Source organism: Haemorhous mexicanus, chromosome 6, assembly GCF_027477595.1.
Source record: "Haemorhous mexicanus isolate bHaeMex1 chromosome 6, bHaeMex1.pri, whole genome shotgun sequence".
Lineage (NCBI taxonomy): Eukaryota > Metazoa > Chordata > Aves > Passeriformes > Fringillidae > Haemorhous > Haemorhous mexicanus.
In genome coordinates, this window is record NC_082346.1 from 56,392,262 (window position 1) to 56,412,326 (window position 20,065).

The window sequence follows — 20,065 nt, forward strand, 5'->3', positions numbered from 1 at the left end:
GTTGTTACCATGCAGACCTTTGGGTTTTAGTGTGTTTGATAGCTGAATATTTCAATACAGACATAGCACACATATAAATCTTCCTTGCTCTGAAGGCAGCCACTTCAGGCAGAGCACTTCTGTGCCTCCCTCCTTACCAGTGCATTCCCTGCCTGTGTCTCAAGGAAGGCTTTATTTTGAACTTGATTTACACCTCTTGTTTATACTCTGCTTCTCTAAATAGGAATTGACAGTGCTGGGGTGAGCACTGAGTGAGAAATACTTGAATAACAATGACTCACAGGGTGAAGGAAGGACTTAGTGTCCATGTTGTTACTTGACAGAAGGTTGAAGAGTTAGTGTTCTTTATTTTTTTCACTTCAAAAATATTGACCACACAGCAGAACAGTTAAGATTTCTAATCTAAAAGGGAAAAAAAAAGCTTTCATTATTGCTGTTATTTATGCACCAAAAAAAATGCCTGCATGTTCTTTGTGGAGCCATGTTTGTAACATGGGGGGAACTAAAAGTGCAGTTGCCAGACTTTCAGTTCTTAAAAGTGTTGACTTAAACAAACAAAAGACCAACCCACAAACAAAGTAGTATCACAGGTATTAATAATTTTTTTTTAATTGGCACTTTAGCAAGAACCTACAATACCCGTGTGAACTTTTACTGGTGGATTTTCTGTTTCCCTGGAATGTTTTCCATAAACCTTTGTGCTCTTTTGGAGAGTCTTCTGTAACATTTTGTTTGTTTTACAGATTAACTTCCTTTGACTTCCATATATAACCCCTGTTGTACCTGTTTTCCTTGAATAAATGAGAGGTGTACACCATGCATGAGTCCTTGCTTTGTTGTTGCTAACACTCATGTCAAATATTTTAAATTCTGTGCTTCTGGCTTTGGAAACACCCAGATGTAGTGCTGGGGAGAGCCAGCCAGGCTGTGCTGTGTGGCAGCTGCTGCCTTGTGTTTGGTTCATTGTTCTGCTAAGCTTTTGCTTTACCAAAGCATTTAAAACTTGTGCTTTGACTGTGAGCAGTGTTGCTTCAGTAGGAAGAAAATCTGGTTAATATCTAATGTGATCTGTGTGGATAAACCTTTCCATGTTACTGGAAGGCATTAGAAAGTTTGCTTTAGCCAGTTGTCCCAAGCTGCAGGTAGCACTGCAGGGCTGGGGCTCATTGTCTTGTGTCCAGTCCATCAAATGTGTATTCAAAGCCCTCATTTAGTTCTGAAATAGGCAAAGAGCTCGTGAAAAATCAGAGCAAATGCAGAATGTTCTGAGGAATGGACAGGCACTGGTGTAAGCACATCAGACATTCCATGACAGGAGTCTTAGCATTGATTGTGAATTTCATGACACACACTAAAAAATATTTTTTGTTACGTTTTATCTATATTTGAGAAATGTAGGTAACTTATTAATCCTCATTTGAAAGAGCAGCAGATATTGCAGTTAATGCAGTGATATTTTGACTGTCAGTAGCTCCTGGGTAGGTGATGAATTATTTTCCCCTTTTCCATTGCTTTCCATACTGTATTCCAGGGTGCTTGTTACCACTGCTTGAAGTGTTGTAAAGCCAAAAGCACAACCAAAGTTAACAGCAGCAACCCATCTTATTTCCTTTCACTTTGAAATACTTAAAATAAAACATTTTAAAATGCTTTTAAAAATTTATTCTGAAGACTTAGCTAAATGAGGCAGAAAGTACCAAACTAACTTCTCTTGTAGCTTTTTCAAGGTAAATGCTGCCTACACAACAAAGTCACCTTTCAGATGTTTTTTTTCTAAACTGTTTGAATGTTTTGATGCTTTTGTAAGAAACCACACGAAATTGAAACTAATAATTAATTAATTAATTAAAACTCAGTGTAAATCACTGTATTAATTTGATATGCTTTAAACATTGAGATTTTGAGTTAAATCAGTTGCCTGAAGTGCTTAAACTCTGAGGACCTTATAATTTTGGGGGGATTTATATGTAATTAGGAGTGAATGCAAGTATATTTGAACTTCTGTAGTAGTTACCTTAAAGGCTGTGCCTCAGATCAGTTTTGAGGTGTTGTTCCCACTCCCTTCACTGTGCATTGCTCATTGTTGTACTTGTGTTTTTAGAGCTGTAGTTTTCAGCCATTCTGATCAGTTTATCCTTGCATGTTCACTGTCCTGGTTGCAGCATGAAGCGTGCCAGTTCTCTGAATGTTCTTAACATGGGTGGCAAGGCTACTGAAGATCATTTTCAAGTAAGAAGCCCTACAATACTCTTACAAAAATAAATACTGTTAGTAGGGTTTGGGATAAAAAGAGTGTGATGAATAATAAACCAACAACCTCGCAGTGATTGTAAGATCCTACTTCAGTAAGGTGTTTGAAGGCTGTGCTTAAGGCATCATTCTCTGACACTTTTGTGAATTATGATTAATTTTAAGAAAGGATTCAAGTCTAGCCAGGAACAAGCATTGGCTTGTATGATACCAAGCAGTCTCTGGCTTTGGACTTCTATTACAGTGGATATAAAACTTATGGAATATTACATTCTTGTAAAAGCAACTTAAAAATGCAAGGACTGTTAAAGCCCAATATTTTCAATGTTGTTTAATTCACCCCTTTTATTGCAAAGAGCCCTGTCATTGTAATTGCTGTTTGTACAGGTGCCCTTAAACACTTCAGTTTTTTCTGAGGTTGCCCAGGAGCAGTCTCAAAAGTTTGTCTGATCTGTGTTGTGCTTCTGCTAATATAAAACCTTATTTTGCTTAACTGTTCATGGTGTGCCCAAGTGCTACTCCTCATTGCCTGTTTTTACCTAACAAATCACTGTTTAAATTGTCAGATGAGTGAGCAATGTTCTTCTAAACACTGCTGTGTGTTTTACTAACACAGTAACTGCTACTAATTTTAGGAAGATTGCTTCTCTGCTAACAAAGCTGTAGGTGAGGATCTGCATCACCCTGTGTCCTAAAGTAGCAGCAGGAAGGCCCCAGCTGTGGCTCTTGTTGTACTCCCCAGTGGTGTAAAGGTGGTGGAGCTGTGTGACCCTGATGAATGTGCTGCAGAGTTCTCTGCGGTTGGAAGTGTGAGCAAAACTTTGCTCAGGGTGAGGTTCAGCCAAAACAAGTCCAGGGTAAAGCACAGTCCTCCAGCAGCAGTGCCAAGGGTGTCAGAGAGCTGTGCCCAGGTGCCCCTGACTGGATGGATCCCCAGTGTGTGTTTAATTGGTGTGACTTCCAGAGGAGGGGCCTTTTGTTGGTGTGTACAACCCAGCAGTAAAATCAGTTCTTTCTTCTTGTGAACTTTTGTGTTCCCTCCACTAGCCATACCCATGGCAATTCCCATAAATGGGCTCTTGCATTTCTGGGAAGACTTAAGCTGGATTGTAAGGGTGTGTTTACTTTATAGTACTGCTAGTTAAAAATTGGGGAAAAAGATGTTTATTGGACTCTGGAAAGCATCCCCCTATCCAGCATGAACGGTTCTCAGTAGCTTCCTATGTTTGTTCCCATTTGTTAAAGCTGGTACTTTGTTTGTTTGTTGAACTGTCTGGACATCTGCTTAATTTCTTTGTTTGTTTTTTTTCCCCTTCACACAGGAACGAAATAATTGTCTGACAGACTCGCGAGCTCTGAGTGTCAGTCATTCTGACCTGGCGCATTGAGAGTTGGGACAGAAGCTAGCTAATATTCCTGTGTGAATAAAGAAGCACTGAGACCTTCAAAGCTTTGGTTCCTCATCCTTGTCTATAGCAACACCTAGTTTGTAGATGTTGTTGGTTTTTTTCCAATGGACTGCTGTTTTTACTTTTTAAATAGAGACAACTTTAAACACAGCATTAGTGAGTGTTTTCTTCTAAGGGAAAACTATAGCTAGGTATTGCTTATTGCACTGCCCCTGTTCATGCTACTTACATAAATTTCTTTAATAGATCTGACTATTACAGCAGCCAAAAAAAAAAAAAAAAAGAGTAAGAAAACAAACACATTCAATGCGTTCAATGCGTACCAAAATGCAATGGTGTTGGAAAATATAAGGGCACTGTGTGGTAGTAAATACAGTGCTGGAATGAGAAATGGATAAATTTATGTGCATTACTGTAGAAATTCCAGTTCAGCATTCTGTTTGCCCTTGCACCGCTGATTCTTGTAATAGTAGAAGCCTTGGCTAGCAAAACAGCACTTAGACATGACTGACTTAACCACTAGACTGAGCTATTAAATCTTACAGAAGTGATGGTTGGGGGTGAGTTACATTTAGGTAGAATAAATAGCAGTGCCTGTGACCATCACTTCTGATATTGTAAGTCTTAGGGCACAGTAGTCAATGGATATAGGATGGTTTGTGTACATCAGGAGAAATGGAAAAGAACCTTTACTTTGTGTGATTGAAGAATACTCAAGTTTTGGACTGCATCTGTCCCAGAGCAGCTGCTGCTGCTTTCAGGGGAACATCGAGCCTCAGGTTGACTTTCTCGCTTGTCCACTGGAATTCACAATCCCATTCTCTGTTTGCTGAAAGTGCCCAACATTTCCTTATGCTGATCCCAAATCCTGCCTTTTTCCACACCAGCTGATGACAGCAGAAGCAGGCACTGCACGCCGGGATGTCACACTGTGGAGTGGCTGCTCTGCAAGGACCACTCCCTGCTAAGGGCCCTCGTGGAAGCACTCAGAGGCTGTAAGTGACCTGTGTGACCACATATCCATGTTAGAGGTTAATATATATATGCTGTCTGTATACAGGACTGCTGCTGGAACAAAGTATGTTTGTATGTTTTGAGGATTTTATAGACATTAGGATTTCCTTTTGCTTTTCTGTAAAGCTTGTAATTTTGTTCATCTTTTGTAAAAATTCCTATTTGTGTGAAGTTGGGTAAGAAAGTAAAAAAAACCAAGCAGTGTGTGTAAAAATGAATTTGTGGTCATAGTTGTGAGTTGGAAAATGTCGAACAAAATTAACTTTGGGAAAAGCTGGAAAATTCATTCAAAGTCAGCACCAATTGAAGAAGGTAAAATATAGGAACATAGGCAAGTTTTAGTATTTGAACAGGCTGTGAAAAGTAATTAGAATTAGTACTTAGTAGGAGTTTTTTGACTGGGTTTGCACCTGGTTTTAAGTTGGTTACAGTAACTGATGCAGAAGTTGTCTGTGTAATGCACTTAACAATGTTTACCAGGAGGTACCGTCTGAGCATCTCTGCAAAGGAAGCTGTGCATGGTGCACCTGCTTTAGAGACAGAGTAGGAATGGTGAGAGACAATGCTGCTAATAATTTTGTAGAAGTTTTAGCACATAGTGCAATTCATTAATGAACTCGAGCAGGAACAGGTTGTTGCTCGTTTATCTTAACAGTAGATACTCATATAATGTTGACTCTTGAGTTTTAATCTTTTTATTAAGAGCTTTTTATATTAAAAAAATATGTAATATATATATTTCTTTTCCCCCTCTAAAGTAAAACGTGCTCTATGCCCCTTCTGGCTATCTGGGCTCCCTGCACAACTCCCTGAGCTGGCTTTGCTCAAAGAGCCATGTCAGGCTGCCAGGCCAGGGGTGCCCATGTGCAGCCCCACCCCACTGGAGTCTGGCTTCCAAAAAAACCCACAGAACAATTCGGACACAAAACTATTTTGGTAGTGAGGAATTACTTAAACTGAAGGATGTGATTCCCACATTCATTTTTGAAGCAGAATGATTTTTTGCAACCTCTCAAACCCCCAACCCTGTGTAAATAAGCAATAAATTATGTAACCATGCCAAATGACAATGTACAGTAAGTTTCAAAGTGCAAGACTGTGGTTTGTAGAGGGTGATGGTGAGGGAAATTTCCTGGTCAAGCTCTTGCTGGTGGTGGCATTACTAATACTGTGCTTCTAAATGTTCTAATCCTTTATATAGTACTTTAAAGTGTGATAGAAGGTTAAGTGGTTGAGCTAATGCATATTAAACAACTTTTATATTTAAGAAGTTGGTTTTTTTTTTTTTTTTTTTTCTGAGAAGAAACAAATTTCAAGAGTTCTTTAATCCATAATCCCTGAGAATAGTAGCCAAGTCCTTACTGTTAGGAGCCAGTGAGCTGTTAGCAGTTTGAGAACTTTTAAAAAACACAAACCAAATCAAAGTCAACATTCCCCGTGTTTGAAGCATGGATGAGTTACTGTCAGGACATGGTTTATGTACATCTATATTTCAGACAGGCTTCTCAGTTCACTTTTATGCAAGATTTCCTTTCATGATTTCCTTTTGTAAGGTTGTAGTTCTAGCTAAGAGTCTGCTTAAAGAGTATGTCCAGAATATCCAGTTGTATAATTCTGGGATGTCTTCAGCACCAAATTAAATCAACAACTCTGATAAAACAGAAAACCAGAAAAGACCTTCAAAATTGACAGACACCTTGTTAGGAAAACTGCAACCTTGGTAATGCAGTTGTGCTTTTAATCTGGCATTTTTGTGCTTGACTAAAATTTTAAGGGTGAACTTGAATAAAAAGGTAACGAGGACTCCACGATGGGCCTCAGATTCTCCCACAAACCGTGGTGAGTCTGGCTGTACAGCAGGCTGGGGGATGAATTGTACATGGAATTGTTCCTGATAGAAAGGTGCCTGTTGCCCTTCTGTCTCTGGCTGTGTGCTATATTGGCAACATTCGGGCTTGAGTTTAGGTTTACTAAATAGTCTTGTAAAATGTAATTGTTTCATGATTTGCTCCTCTTCTGGAGGAGTAACTGACCTGTTGCTGTGGCGTGTCTGCACTTACGCAATGCAAAAAGAGTCAGTTATCTACAGTTTGTACTTACAGTTAATGACACCTTCATCCCCCAAGCACTCCTTAATTAGTAAATTAAAATGGTTTTGAGCTTGAGAAGGATTTGTACTTAAATTGTATCATTTGAATCCAGAGATTTTGCAAATGGTATGATTCTGTTGTAAATATCTAATAAAAGGTGTGTGCAGTGCTGCATTGACAGTTGTGTTTGCAGTAGTTGATGACAGTTGGTTTTTGTTACGTAGGTCACATGTTGTGTCTGAAGGCTGCTAAGAGAGTGGCATTTTTGGTCATGTTAGTCTGTACTGAGAGAATAAATGTTAACAGATGTGATGCTGACAAGTTTAGTTTCATTGTCATGGATTTACAGAAGTACACAAGGTGTGTGTGTGTGTAAATATTTAGAATTGAGGAGTATCTCATGCATCTACATTGGATAATTTTTGTCCCCTAAAACCATTCCCAATTGTGCCAGTACACTGAGTAGTGTCAGTTGTTAAAAAACCTGAAACAACAAAGCAAGAAGCCAAACAGAGTGGGGGGGTCTGGTAGAGGGCCAAAGGCCCACGCTGGGAGGGTGCTTGTGCTCACAGTGAAGTTACAACACTTCCTTGGTTACATCTGCTTGTAAATGAGAAATGTTTAGGGAACCATAGTTTCTCAAGTGTTATTTAACATTTCTTTTTGAAGTGTAGAAGAATATTTAAGTAGTCTTGCAGGATAAAGACTTAATACATTCTAGACTGTAAATCTTCTTTGTAAAAACTACTTTAATTTTTTTTTTCCTTGTATAGAATACAAATTTCAGTTGTGAAACCCAAAGATGAATAAAGCTCTATAAAGGGAAGGTTCTTAAATTGCATTTATTAAAAACTTAAGCACATTTCAGCACTTTTGACACAAGGCTTCAATAAAGAGGTGCTGTGTCGGGTTCCTGTGAGGGATTGCAGCCCCAGAGCTGCCCTTGGGTCAGGTGGACATCCTGGGCTCTGCTGGGGGGTGGGACTGAGGGATGGGGCAGGAACTGGAGTGTAAACCTCAGTGGGGCTCAGCTGCATTTGAGATTTCAGAGTTTGTGTGTGTTTATGAGCCAGGAGACAAACTGTAATGTACTCTGACTCAGCTGGAGAGAAATAACCAAGAAACCAACAGGGTAATGACAGAACACTTGAGCAGGCAAAATGTTACTTCTGTTTGTTGGTAGAAGTGTTTTTCACCAGGTAAACTAGAACTTTGATTACAGACCCATCTGTGACTTATAACACTTTGGGGCTGTTCCAGCAAGCATTTGCAAATTGCAAAAAAGAGTGATCAAAATATCACTGACTCAGATTTTGATCAAAATATGACTGAGCCTGTGGGGGTTTCACACTTCTGGACATAGCTCACAGCAAGACAAACTCCTGGGATTGGAGCCCAGCATTTGATGAGGCTCTTCTGTGAATGAATATCCAGGTAGGGTTTGATGACTCCATTAATCAGCATCTCTGTGTGGCTGCTTTTCCCAGGCAGCACAATAGAGTGATCATTACCTTGGCTGCAGTTCCAGCTCAGAGGGACAGGGCAGGAATAGAAGAGGACTGGAGTGTTACCTGTGCTGCATTAGTTGACCTTTATTGAAGTTGTTAGGGAGGAGGCACTGAAGGTAAGGTAAGGGTTTTAGGGAGGAGGTGGCCCTGCCTCTGAGCTGTGGCATTGTCACTTTTTCCTTAGAAGACACAAAGGTTGCTAAGCTTCATGGTTGGATTTTATTAAAAGAAGCTGTGAGGTCATTTCCAAATACAGAGAATTAAGACATTTTTGAAAAATGATTTAGACACAACTTGTGCTATTTGCACAAGGGCCCCTGAGACATCTGAAGGGGCTGCAGAAGGCACTGAAAGCAACTCATCCTTTCTGCTTGCTTACAGTCTCCTTCCTTCAGCTTCAAGCTGTGCCTGTTCTCCTCTGGAACTTCCCCAGGCAGTCACTCAGGGTCTCTTTTTTTTGAGTCATACGCAGTTGTCCCTTGAGAAATCTGCCATAGTTCCAGCTGAGGCAGTTTAAAGCCAGACAAAACTTTCAGCTACCCATCTGCATGCTTCCACGTGGAAAGATGGATGAATGTCCTAAGGAGTGTGACTGGGGACAGGCAGAGGAGGCAGCTTTTCACAAACACAGGGTTCCTGGCCAAAAGAGACCTGAGCAATGTCACTCCACTGAAACACGTGGAGTTCTTGTCTGGGCCAGCAGCAGGAAGAGGGGAAACATGAGAGCTTGATGAGTGTGTGATACAAGTGAGCATCACTCACTGATGAGAGCAGGCACCCACACAACAGAGGCCTCTGGACAGTGTAACTCCACCTGGCTTGCTTTCACATGGAACAGGGCAATGGAAAAATTCAGCCATAGGAAGAGTGGATGTCATGGCAGTGGTCTGAAGACAGCAGAAAAATATGACAAATAGCAAAAAGACGTAAAGAAAACCCATGTGAAGCTCTAACTGAATAACAAAAATCACCTCAGAAGAGCAATAGCATCTGAGTGGATGAAAAGAGCTGAAGGTGCCCTTCAGGATCATGGCTGAGCTGAAAGCCCAGCAGCAGGGACACAGGACATGAGAGGCAGCAATCCAGAAGCCCATGAAGAATGCTGATTTAGCAAAACATAGAGCAGGGCAGAGCATCGGGAAGCACACAGAGAGCTTGCCCTGAGGCAACACAGCTTCAGCAATGGGCTCAGAGAACAAGGGGATGGGGGATGTGGTTTGCTGTCCTTCAAATAAAAGAGACTAAAGAGGCTTTTGCTATGAAGGGAAGGGACTGGAAAGCAGGAAAAGAGTGGAAGTGAACCATTAAAAAATTTTAAAGAGTGCTATGAAGCTAGATACATTCATCTAGTACAAAGGCAGTGCAATTTTAATTCTTGCAGTAAGATGTTAAAGTACCTTTATGGGATTATTTTCTTTAAAATCTTAATAACAAATGGTTTTAAAATAGGACACCTGCTTTGTGACAAAGAATGGCTATCCTTAATTGGCAGCATGAGTCCCAGAACCACCAGCAGGCAACATAAACTGGTTGAATTTCAAGTCCTGTTGGGTCTGGAAACAGGGTACAAAACTACAGAAATGCTGTTTCTAGGTGAGCGTGCTATTAAAATAAAATCAGACATCAGATCTCCCCCATCATGGGGATTGCTACATCCCACTCCACTGTGCAGCCTCCACCTGCCCACAGCTTCCCTTTCCTTCAGAACCTTCAGGACTCTCACCTCACAAGGAAAAGCTGAATATCCAAGTGTAAAAAAATCATCTTTCACAATGCAGACAAGGCTAAATGTGGCCATACCATTGTTCATATACTTCACCATCAATTTCTCTCATCTAGGAACAATTGCATTTCACTGGTAATTCTTCCTGAAGCAAAGTCCTGGTACATTTTTGGAGCAGGAGGCTTTACTATGCAAAAGTGTTACTTTATTCCTTTTACACCTTCCAGCTGTACTGTATAGTAGCAAAAGGATGGAGGGAGATGAGGAGCAAAAACGACACTTAAAGTCCTCCTGCTGCCAGCACAGGGTGAGTGTCCGGGCAGCCACACCCGCCGGGCCATCAGTCTCATCAGCAGCTGGTTGGACCAGGTTATTCCAAGGGCTGGAGTGACTCTGCTGCCCACTACCCTGCAAGGGAAGTATTACACATTTCTGCATGCGTGGAGTTCATATTAAATACCTTCTGTTGTAACAAAACTGCACTAGAAGGCATCATTTATTGTTTCTCTAACATCTGTTGAAAACTGTGGGTCTTTGAAGAGGTGACTGGGTTTACTCACGAAACTTAGGTTCTCCCTGTGGCAAGGAAACAGCTGGAGAAGTGCTTCTGTACAGAACAGCTGTCATGCTGTCATTCTTTAAACTACAGCTAGGGGGAATACCTGCCTCCTCCTGAACAGGCCTCTCTTGCAACAGGAAAACCACGAGAAAAATGGTTGAACTTTTCATATTTGAAGTGTGTAACTGTTCGCCTTGGATTCCATTTGCAGGTATATTTAGAAATGCTGGGTAAACAGAACACTGCATTTGTGTGACTTTCAAGTCAAGGTTTAAAAGAATTTTCTTTCCTGGAAAAAGTGCAATTTCTCCAGTAAAATAAATGCAAGATAACCAGGCAAAAATAATAATTGAACCTTATCCTTGTTCTGTGTCAGTTCCAGAATATGAAGGACACAGTGAACTTCTCACAAACACCCATTTATGTAGCACCCAACTTAAGCAGTAAATTAAGGTTATAGTTAGGACTCAAACAACAAATATGTACATTTGAATCCTATTGATATCTTGGTGTCAGAAGATAATATTTGGGGTTTTTTCTTAGCTCACTAACAAAGCCAGCTGCTAGGGTTTGGTTGATATATTTTTTAAGCAGACAGGAGGTGCATGCAGTTACATCAGAAACAAGATGCAGAAATACTCCCGTGTCAGCAGGTATTGCAGCCATTAACTCCAGGGAATTTTTCCTGCTAACTTGTGATTAGGGATTATGATGTAAATGTGTGTGACAGTTTCTTCCCCTTCACAGCATGAGCTAGTGCTGATCTCCAGCAAATCCAGCATTGCTGGGTAAATATCCCTGTGCTCCTCACATGATCTTGTAGCCTACCCTGGAGTGACAAAGATCAGAATGGTTCAGAGCTGCTGTGTTTGACATTGTCACTCTGTGTGTGTGACTCACCTACAACTGCACTGAGCAGCCTCCGACTCGCTCACTGCATCCGTCACCTGAAGCACAAAAACAGATTTGCAGCTGACCTGGGGTTCTGGGTTTGTGTTCAGCAGGCAGGAGGGCAGGGAAGGGAACCAAGGCAAGAATATCCAAGTTATCAGAGCATATATTAAGCCAAGTTAGAAAACACTTATTCTTTCAAGGCAAACTAAAATGGATTTGGGAATCACAAGGTGAGTTTACAGTGTTAGAACTACTTAGCAAGCTACAGCTTACATTAATTAAACTACTACTAGATGCCTTATTTGTTAAAAATAAACCCAAACCTCAAACAAATCCCCCACACTCACAAAACTGTTCCAGTGCTGTAGCTGGAAATAAAAAGCAGAAAAGCCCAGATCTCCCAAAAGTTCCCTGTTCTCAATGATTTCACTACCTTTGAGGTTTCTCAGTGGCCTGCCTGCACATTCCCTTCCCAAGGCCACACTGGGGTGTGAATGCTTCACCTCTGGCATTCAGAATCTCCTTCAATTTGTGAGTGGACTAAGAGCAGTATCTTGCCTAGTTTTCTCAAAAGAAACCTCTTTGTGACCAGTATCATTATGGTTTGTTTTGGTCCAGCTCAAGTCAGTGCATGCACTTTAGTGGTTCAGTAATCTCAGCAGTTATACAAAAATTCTGAGTTCCATAGAAATGCAGCAAAGTCCCTGGGGCTTCACTGTCTGCTGGGATATAAGTGCCTGCAGAGCTCCCAGAGCAATCCTCCTGACAATGGTATTTGAAGCCAGTGATAAGAAAGAACTCTGTTATTTTGCTTTGATGCTCTGTGCAGTTGCTATACATACCTATTTTTGTTAGCTTTAGCGGACAACTTTTGAGAACATTACCAGCCTATAAAAGTTTAAATAATAAACTTTGAGTAGTTAACATTTACTAAAGTACATCAGTTTAAGGAAGCTTCAGTTTTCATCAGTCATGAATAGTCAGCTGATGGTGGTACATAAAGCACCATGAAATCTGCATTTACGCAGATTGTTCCATCACCCTCCAGCCATTTATTAAACAGTCCCTCCAGAATAAGAAGCAATTTGATCCCATACCTGGTTAATGCACACGATGGGAGTCCTGAACCTGGTGCTCAAGCTGTGCAGCTGTGCCCCAAAGGCCTGCAGGTATCGAGCCCTCCGAGCTGACTCGGCGGGGCCGAACTCGCCGCGGAACAGCGCGGCCATGGAGTCGATGAGCACCAGGCGCGCCATGCCCCGGGCCAGCAGCAGGGACAGCCTCGTCAGGCACTGCTGGAAGGTGTCCTGCCACACACACACAGGGACAGTGACACAGGGCAAAGAACCCTGCTGGGACATCAGGAGACTGAACTACAGCAATCACCACTGCAGCACGAGCTCAGGGAGTTCTGAATCATGAAGGCAGCTGGTGGATCTCTAAGTTTCACCAGTAACCACATCTGGTGGTTTTACTGAGGAGAAAATGGAAGAGACAAAACTGCAACCTGCATTTACTGCAGCTCTGACTTCACTGAACCTTTTAAATTTCAAGGGTGTAGTAGTACACTCCTAAACTGTTCTGTTTTCATAGAGTTATTTAATGTTAAGGGGTTGGAATGGACCTTCAAAATCATCGAGTCCCAAGCCCCTGCCATGGGCAGGCACACCTCCCACCAGACCAGGTTGCTCAGAGCCACATCCAGCCTGGCCTTAAACACTGCCAGGGATGGGGCTTCCACAGTTTTCCCTGAGCAACCTCTTCTAGTATCTCAGCACCCTCACAGTAAAGAATTTCTTCCTAATATCTAAATTTCCCCTCTTTCAGTTTGTACCCTTGCCCTGTCCACATGTCCTGACAGAGAATTCCTCTCCAGCCTCCCTGCAGCCACTTCAGACACTGGAAGGCTCCTCTGAGGTCCCCATAAACCTTTCATTCTTCAGGCTGAACAGCCCCAACTTTCTCAGCCTACCTGGGGAAGGAGTGATTCTCACAGAAACACTCAGGACATGAGACTATCATTAATGTTCCAAACCAGTCACAAACTGTGCTGCTCTTCCACTAATGACCTTAACAGTAAAATACTGCCTCAAATCCATATTGATCAAGAGCCTTAGAAACATTCTTTGTGCTACTACTTACCAGGTCTGCTGCCTGCTCAACAAAAATATTGTTTCCAAATCTGATCTTCTGTATGATTTCAGCTGGAACATCTGCACGCAGCTTATGCTGTTGGTCTATGAGCTGCTGCAAACGTTTGCTTGGGAACACATCTTCTGTACAAATGTAGACAGCTCCTGTAGCCAAGGAAACCACAGGGCCCTTAAACACAGTTTTCTTACAGCACACAAATGATATCAGACATTTTGCATTTAAAAGCTACACATACAGACTTGGAAATTCATGTTTGTTTGGTTATTTTGTAACCATGTTGAATCAGTGATGGAACAAAAACCCCACCTCTGTGACTTTCCTGCAGGTGCCTGGTCCTTTCTTCAGCATCAGCTGGGACAACTGGATTTTGTACTCTCCACTGGGTGACACTTACTGTGCACAGCTGTGGAGCACCTGATCCCCTGCCCCTGGGGATCAGGAGTATCACCATTTATCCAACCCACAGAGTGAAACTGCACAGTCTCCCTGGTTCAGTCAGAAATCCAAAACACAGCACTATGAATTTAATGCTAAAAAACCTGTGCTAACTTGTTTTGAGACAACAGCTCTTAAGTAAAACTTTCTGGCCTCCTCGGCTACCATGCTTATTTAAGCTGCCTGCCTTTTGCACAGTGCTGCTTTAATGCTGAAAGACAGGGATTTCTCTGCCATGAATTCTGGGCTCACAGAGAAATCATCTGCTTTCTGAAAACCAGACCTGCCTTAAGCAGGAGGTCACTTGTCCTCTCCTTGGTTTGCTTAAAAAGGGTTGAATGTCCATTTCTTCATATTTCATAGTCACTGGGGTTCTTCCAGATGCAGAGTTGCATTTCTAGATAGATTGATGATCCATTGATTAAATAATTGTATTTTGATCCATTGTTATTGCAACATTCAGGACACTGAAAACACAGTCACAAGTCCAATAAAACCCAAAGAGAAATCAACAATTTCATCAAATCTGTTATTCAGGCCAAAAAATGTGTTATGCTGGTTGTTGACAAAAAAAATACCATCAAAAATCAACCAAACAGGAATAAAACTTACTAAAACCCCTCAACCTCAAAAAGAAAAACATTTAATTCCTATGATCATAATCTGTCATGCACCAAACCAGTTAGTTACCAAGAATCAGTAGCAAACATTATTTTCTAATTCAGAATTCTAATAAGGATATTAATTTGTTCCATTATATTCACATATTATTTATGAATATGGTCATATAAAATAAATTCAGCCAACACAAGTGAACACAACTGACATTCCTAGAACAGCAGAAAGATATCCTGAAGGCAAAGGAGGCCTTTGTTAACTTTCAGCATTTCTTTGCTGCCAGCTTCCTTGCACTGAGAATTACAAACAAGACTAGCACTAAATTTAATGAAGTAACTGTTTAAAGAAATGTATTTCAACATCACCACTTATGAGAAGGGAAGTTTCTAATCAGTAAAAAAATACAATGCACCATAATTTTAAATCAGTAGCAAAATCTTCCACTGGTAGTGCAGAGTTCTGTCAGAGTTTCTAAGCATTGCTGTTCTCCTCAAGTCTCCTAAAGGATAAAACTCCTCACCTTTAAACTAAGCTGTAATTGCTGTATTTCTCATGGGAGGCTCAACATGAGAGTGCCAGTAGGGTGTTGGGCACCTTCCTCTATTCCTTGATTTCAACACAAACAGGAAGAAGTGCTGGAGCACAGATAAAAATGTATTTAAACTATGTGCAGCAGTTAGCAGCAGCACACAAAGGAACAGAACAAAATATAACTGCTTCTGCTCTGATTAAAGACATCATGTAATGTAAGCCATGGGCTACTCACAGCCCTTTAAGCAAGATCTCAATTTGTACAGTCCATGATTTTTCCACTTGGGTGGATATAGTTCAAGAAATTAGTAAGTTTCCCCACAAGGAGCCACTGAGCTGCCAGATCAAGCCAGTGCTGTGTGGAAGGAGCAGCAAGGTCACAGGCAAAACACACCTAAGGCAGACTACCAGAATTCTCAGAAGTGACACAGGTTTCCTCCCCTTCTATGGCAGCAATTGTAAAAAAAAAAAAAAAAAAAAAAAAAAAATTAGGAGTTAGATTAATATGACAGAAGGGTAAAAAAACCATACTCAAATCAAAGAATAAAGCTCTATACTTTGGTAAACACAGGAAAATCACAGGTAAAACAATGTTACCTTTCTTCAATTACATTTCCATCAATTTTACTCTGTAAATCAGTACAACTATTCTTAACAATTATTGTTATCAAAACAAAAAATCTTTGACATTTGAAATCCCCAGCTAGGGAATATATACCATAGACCCAAGATGTTTGTAGAAGGTTATCTGCTGAGCTGCTCTGCTGACCTGAGGAGTCAATGAGCTCTCATGAGAACACCTTTCTTACATTGTTTGAGAGTGTGTAGAGTTTAACCCAGAGTGGCAGGCAGGCAAACAACAGCCAACAGTAATTTTGAATTAAGTTATGTTGTGCTGCAGGACGTGCACAGCAAGCTTTTCTCTCTGTAAAGACACATCAGTCACTAACTGGCTTCCTGCTGAAGGTAGCCATGCACTGAGCATGTGCACCTGCTTTAAGGAGGCTCCTACGGACAGTGCATTCCCTCAAATGGCAACTGAATCCAAGCTGACAGTTCAGCACTTACCAGACTCTAAGCCACCAAACTTGTAAGGATACTGCACACACAGGCACAGCTGTAAACTAATCTGAGTCTTCCCAGCAGAACTCTCCCCAGCAAGCTCTGTGATTCCCACTAAAGGAATGCCTCCTTTTAACAAGTTGTCCAGCACTGAACATCCCAGGCTCAGCTTCTGGTGCTGGGAGGTGACATGATCTTTATCTTGGTAGAGCTGAAGTGCTGCAGGGTTTGGGAGTGTTTTTTAATGAATAAAAAGAAAAAGAAAAAGGTAGTTTCATTTATTATTTTTCTAACACACAATGATACAAAATAGATGCTGTACACAAGGTTTATCCCTACAGGGATGCTTTCTTGGTTGATGGAGAATTTCCCTAATTCTTCCCCACTCTGGTCTTCCCCACCTCTCTCTCCCCATCAGACCTCTGCTGAATATCTGTACAAAGATTGATAATTTACACGGAGTTCTTTTGTCCTCTCAAACTCTTTTTTTCTTTTCTCTGCCTCTAAGGTGTCACTGAGGAAAGTTACACTCAGAGAGGATTTTGACAGCAAAGGTTCTAGCACAGCAATTATGGAAATAGAAATAGCAGAGTACAAAACAGCACAGCAGGCATCTGGTCAAAGCCTGAAGACACATGCCATCACAAGAAAACAGATTTTAAATACAGAGTTGTTGTTAAGAATTTGTACAGGAGGAGCTATTAGGTCCTGCTAGTTTGGAATGAGGTGTTTATGACAAATCAGTTTATGAAGCTTTTAATATGTGATATAAATTTTTCAACTAGTCTTAGTCCAAAAGGAGAATAGTGAGCAAGAGGAAGAGAGTGTGAAAGAAAAAGGAAATATTTTGTTCCTGTATTTAAGTGTTTCAGACTGGAGAACCATTTTGTCCTGTTTCAAGCAGGCTCAGTCCTGAAAATGACACCCATTCACTTCCATTTACCCCCAGGGGAGCTGTCCTTAGCATAGTTAAATAATCCACTACAGCAATTAAATACTTCCATTCTCATTTTAAACCCACATTCCTGTGTCATGGAGGAGCCAGAACCATATTTTCTCCCAGTGACAGTTATTTTGAGCTTTAGATAGAAGACTTTTTATGCCCTGACTGCATTACCTGTGAGCATGCTGTTCCTCCTCAGTGTGTGAGAGACTGTTTTCAGCAGGCACTGGATGTCTGCACTGGAGAGCTTCATCAATCTCTGCAAGTCTGCTCCAGACAGGTTTAAAATCTCTTTTATTGATTTTATGTCAGCTGAAACAAGAGGAATTTTTATAAATACTTTTGGCTGGCTTACACAGCAAAGTTTTCCCAATTTGTAATTCTCATTTACTTGAGGTTTATCTATGCTGCATTCTTGTATGGTGGGCAGGCAACACTCCCTTGGAATGTACCAACTCAAGGTGTAAAATTGTTTGGAAATTTATTATTGAAGCGTGGGCAAAACCCAACACTTTTAATTACTGAGAAAACTTCTTTATGAAATACTTAATTACAGTTCTAAAATGTCAGTGTCCATCTGCCTGCTTATACCCACAAACACACAATTATGTCAAGGATGTCACTGTGGTGACAGATCTGTTAGTGAGACAGTGGCAAATTAAATTACCTTTTTTCAGGGCAGCAATTGTTTTAGGGTTCAAGTCAAACTGGTCCCAGTCCATCTCCTGACACAGCACAGCAATGAGCAGCACATCCCATAATTATCTGTGATTAAAGTTGCTTTTATCACAGACACAGGCAAGAAAAAACAGGCATAAATCAGCATCAAAAGTTTCCAGAACTTTTTTTTTCTATTTTTAACAATATATTTATCAGTTATCTTAGAGATAGTAACAATTACTCTGGGGTTATTATGAGAATTATTGCTATGATGATGACGATGATGATGATTATTATTATTATTATTACTATTATTATTTTATATATTGATATAATTTTACTTGGGAAGAGTGTGGCCAGCAGGCTGAGGGAGGTGATCCTCCCCCTCTACTCAGCCCTAAGAGAGGCCACATCAGGAGTGCTGAGTTCAGTTCTGGGCTCCCCAGAACAAGAAATACAAGGAGCTACTGCAAAGTGCCCAGCAGAGGCCACAAAGGTGATGAGGGGTCTGGAGCATCTCTCTGCTGAGGAGAGCCTGGAGAGGAGAAGACAGAGAGGGGATCCCATCAATGCATATCACAATCCAAAGGTGGGTGCCAAGAGGATAGTGCCAAACTCTCTTCAGCTTCACCTCAAGGTGAAGAAGAGCTCTTACACTGAGGGTGGCAGAGCACTGGAACAGCTGCCCAGGAAGGCTATGGAGACATTCCAAACCCACCTGGACTCAGCCCTGTGTCACTGCTTTAGGTGAGCCTGCCTAGGAGGGGGTTGGGCTGGATGATCTCCAGAGCTCCCTTCCAGCCCTGGCTATTCTCTAATCCAGCCCTTTGGCAGAAGTCTTCTCTGATGGCTGTTTACATTTATCCTATTAAAGAATTCAACCACCAATCCTGCAGTTAAGAGCTCCTGGTAGTTTTAATTGCCTGTAATTCTGCAGAGTGCTTTTGCTCTGGAGTGCAGCTCACAAGCAAACTGTACAGTGATTTATTCCTGCCCTGCCAGTCCTCACACGAGGCTTTCATTTTCTAAGAGAAAAAAATCTCACACATGAGCAGTTTAGGATGACCCAGGATTATTCATGCATTGGACAGTCATCTATTTAGCATATACATATACATTTATTAGCTAAAAGCAAATTTAATATTAAATCGTTAAAATCTGTTTGTTTCTTGTAATGACATTAAACAGCTCTTTTAATACTTTGGTCTGAAACACAACAGTTTAGCCCCACGGTGCTTAGAAAGCACTGTGAGGTTCTTAGCATTATTCTGATAAATTTATGAAGGATTGCAGCAGACATCCAGGAGTTATATGAGCATACATGACTTTATGAACAATCCCTTTTTCAACACGGGGGGAGAGGTTGTGATGGGTGCTAATAACAGAATAAATCTAAGAGAGGCAAGTTACTTTTAAGTAACACCTATTTAAAGCAACATTCTGAGAAGGTTTAGAAGCCGAAACTTACTGACATTAATCATGGTCGCGACGGCCCTTGACTGAAGGGCTCCGAACCATTGCGCGCTCTCCGCTCACAGGGAGCCGCTCCACGGATGAGGCCCAGGGGAGAGCGAAACACCGGGAGCGGGTCACGGCGCAGCCGGGGGTGTCCCACGGGGCCGGCAGCCGCCGGAGGAGCGAGGGGCGGACAGCCGGACACGCGGACAGACACACGGACAGCCGGACACACGGCCAGCCGGACACACGGCCAGCCGGACACACGGACGGACGGAGCGCGGCGCCGCCACAGGGCCCTCACGCCGTCACGAATCTCCCGCCGCCCGAGCAGCCAATCAGCGAGCAGCCTGCCCGCCGCAGGCCAATCAAAGCTCCCTTCAGTGACTGCCCCGGCAGGACAGCCAATGGCAGGCCGCCGCTCGTTCCCCTCCCGCTGGGCCGGCCGGGAGCGGCGGGTCTGGGCTGGCTCAGAGCCTCAGGCGGGCGCTGCGGCAGGGCCCGCGGGCTCTCTGCGGAGCCGCTCTCTGCGGAGCCGCCCTCTGCGGAGCCGCCCCTCTCGGCCCGGTCTCGCTGTGCCGCTTCCTGGAATTCCGCGACGCGGCCGTGGCGTCCGCGCCCTTCGCTTCCGGGTTGCGGGGCACGAAGGAGGCGGGACTAACACGCCAAGGGACACGGGATTAGCTGGAAAACCCTGAGGTTGTGGGCGGGGCCGAAGAATCGCTGCTTTCCATTGGTTAGATGCCGTGCCCGTCGCGCA

The 20,065-nt window shown here is 42.2% G+C and overlaps 2 protein-coding genes across 8 annotated transcripts in view; one reads left to right on the plus strand and one right to left on the minus strand.

Annotated features, from left to right (window-relative positions):
* The window catches only part of KLC1 (kinesin light chain 1), a 46,299-nt gene extending 39,215 nt beyond the window's left edge, over positions 1-7,084 (plus strand). For 4 of the 6 annotated variants that reach the window (XM_059850423.1, XM_059850424.1, XM_059850426.1 and 1 more), the window contains 2 exons: positions 2,163-2,229; positions 3,573-7,084. In XM_059850423.1, coding sequence (XP_059706406.1) covers positions 2,163-2,229; positions 3,573-3,638 — 133 coding nt within the window. In that variant the 3' untranslated portion in view covers positions 3,639-7,084. The remainder of the gene's footprint in view (positions 1-2,162; positions 2,230-3,572) is intronic. The other 2 variants (XM_059850427.1, XM_059850428.1) reach the window with 1 other exon arrangement.
* Positions 7,085-7,580: 496 nt separating this feature from the next.
* Positions 7,581-20,039, minus strand: XRCC3 (X-ray repair cross complementing 3). Of its 2 annotated transcripts, none has more exons than XM_059850432.1 (8): positions 19,323-20,039; positions 17,858-17,970; positions 17,365-17,502; positions 16,254-16,466; positions 13,590-13,744; positions 12,545-12,754; positions 11,454-11,500; positions 7,581-10,402 (listed from the first exon to the last, which is right to left on the minus strand). In XM_059850432.1, exons 2-8 carry the CDS (start codon positions 17,910-17,912, stop codon positions 10,195-10,197), a joined length of 1,026 nt encoding a protein of 341 aa, XP_059706415.1. In that variant the 5' UTR covers positions 17,913-17,970; positions 19,323-20,039; the 3' UTR covers positions 7,581-10,194. The 2 variants fall into 2 exon arrangements, with proteins under 2 accessions (XP_059706415.1, XP_059706414.1); XM_059850431.1 differs by having other exon boundaries at positions 19,319-20,038.
* Positions 20,040-20,065: the final 26 nt, after the last annotated feature.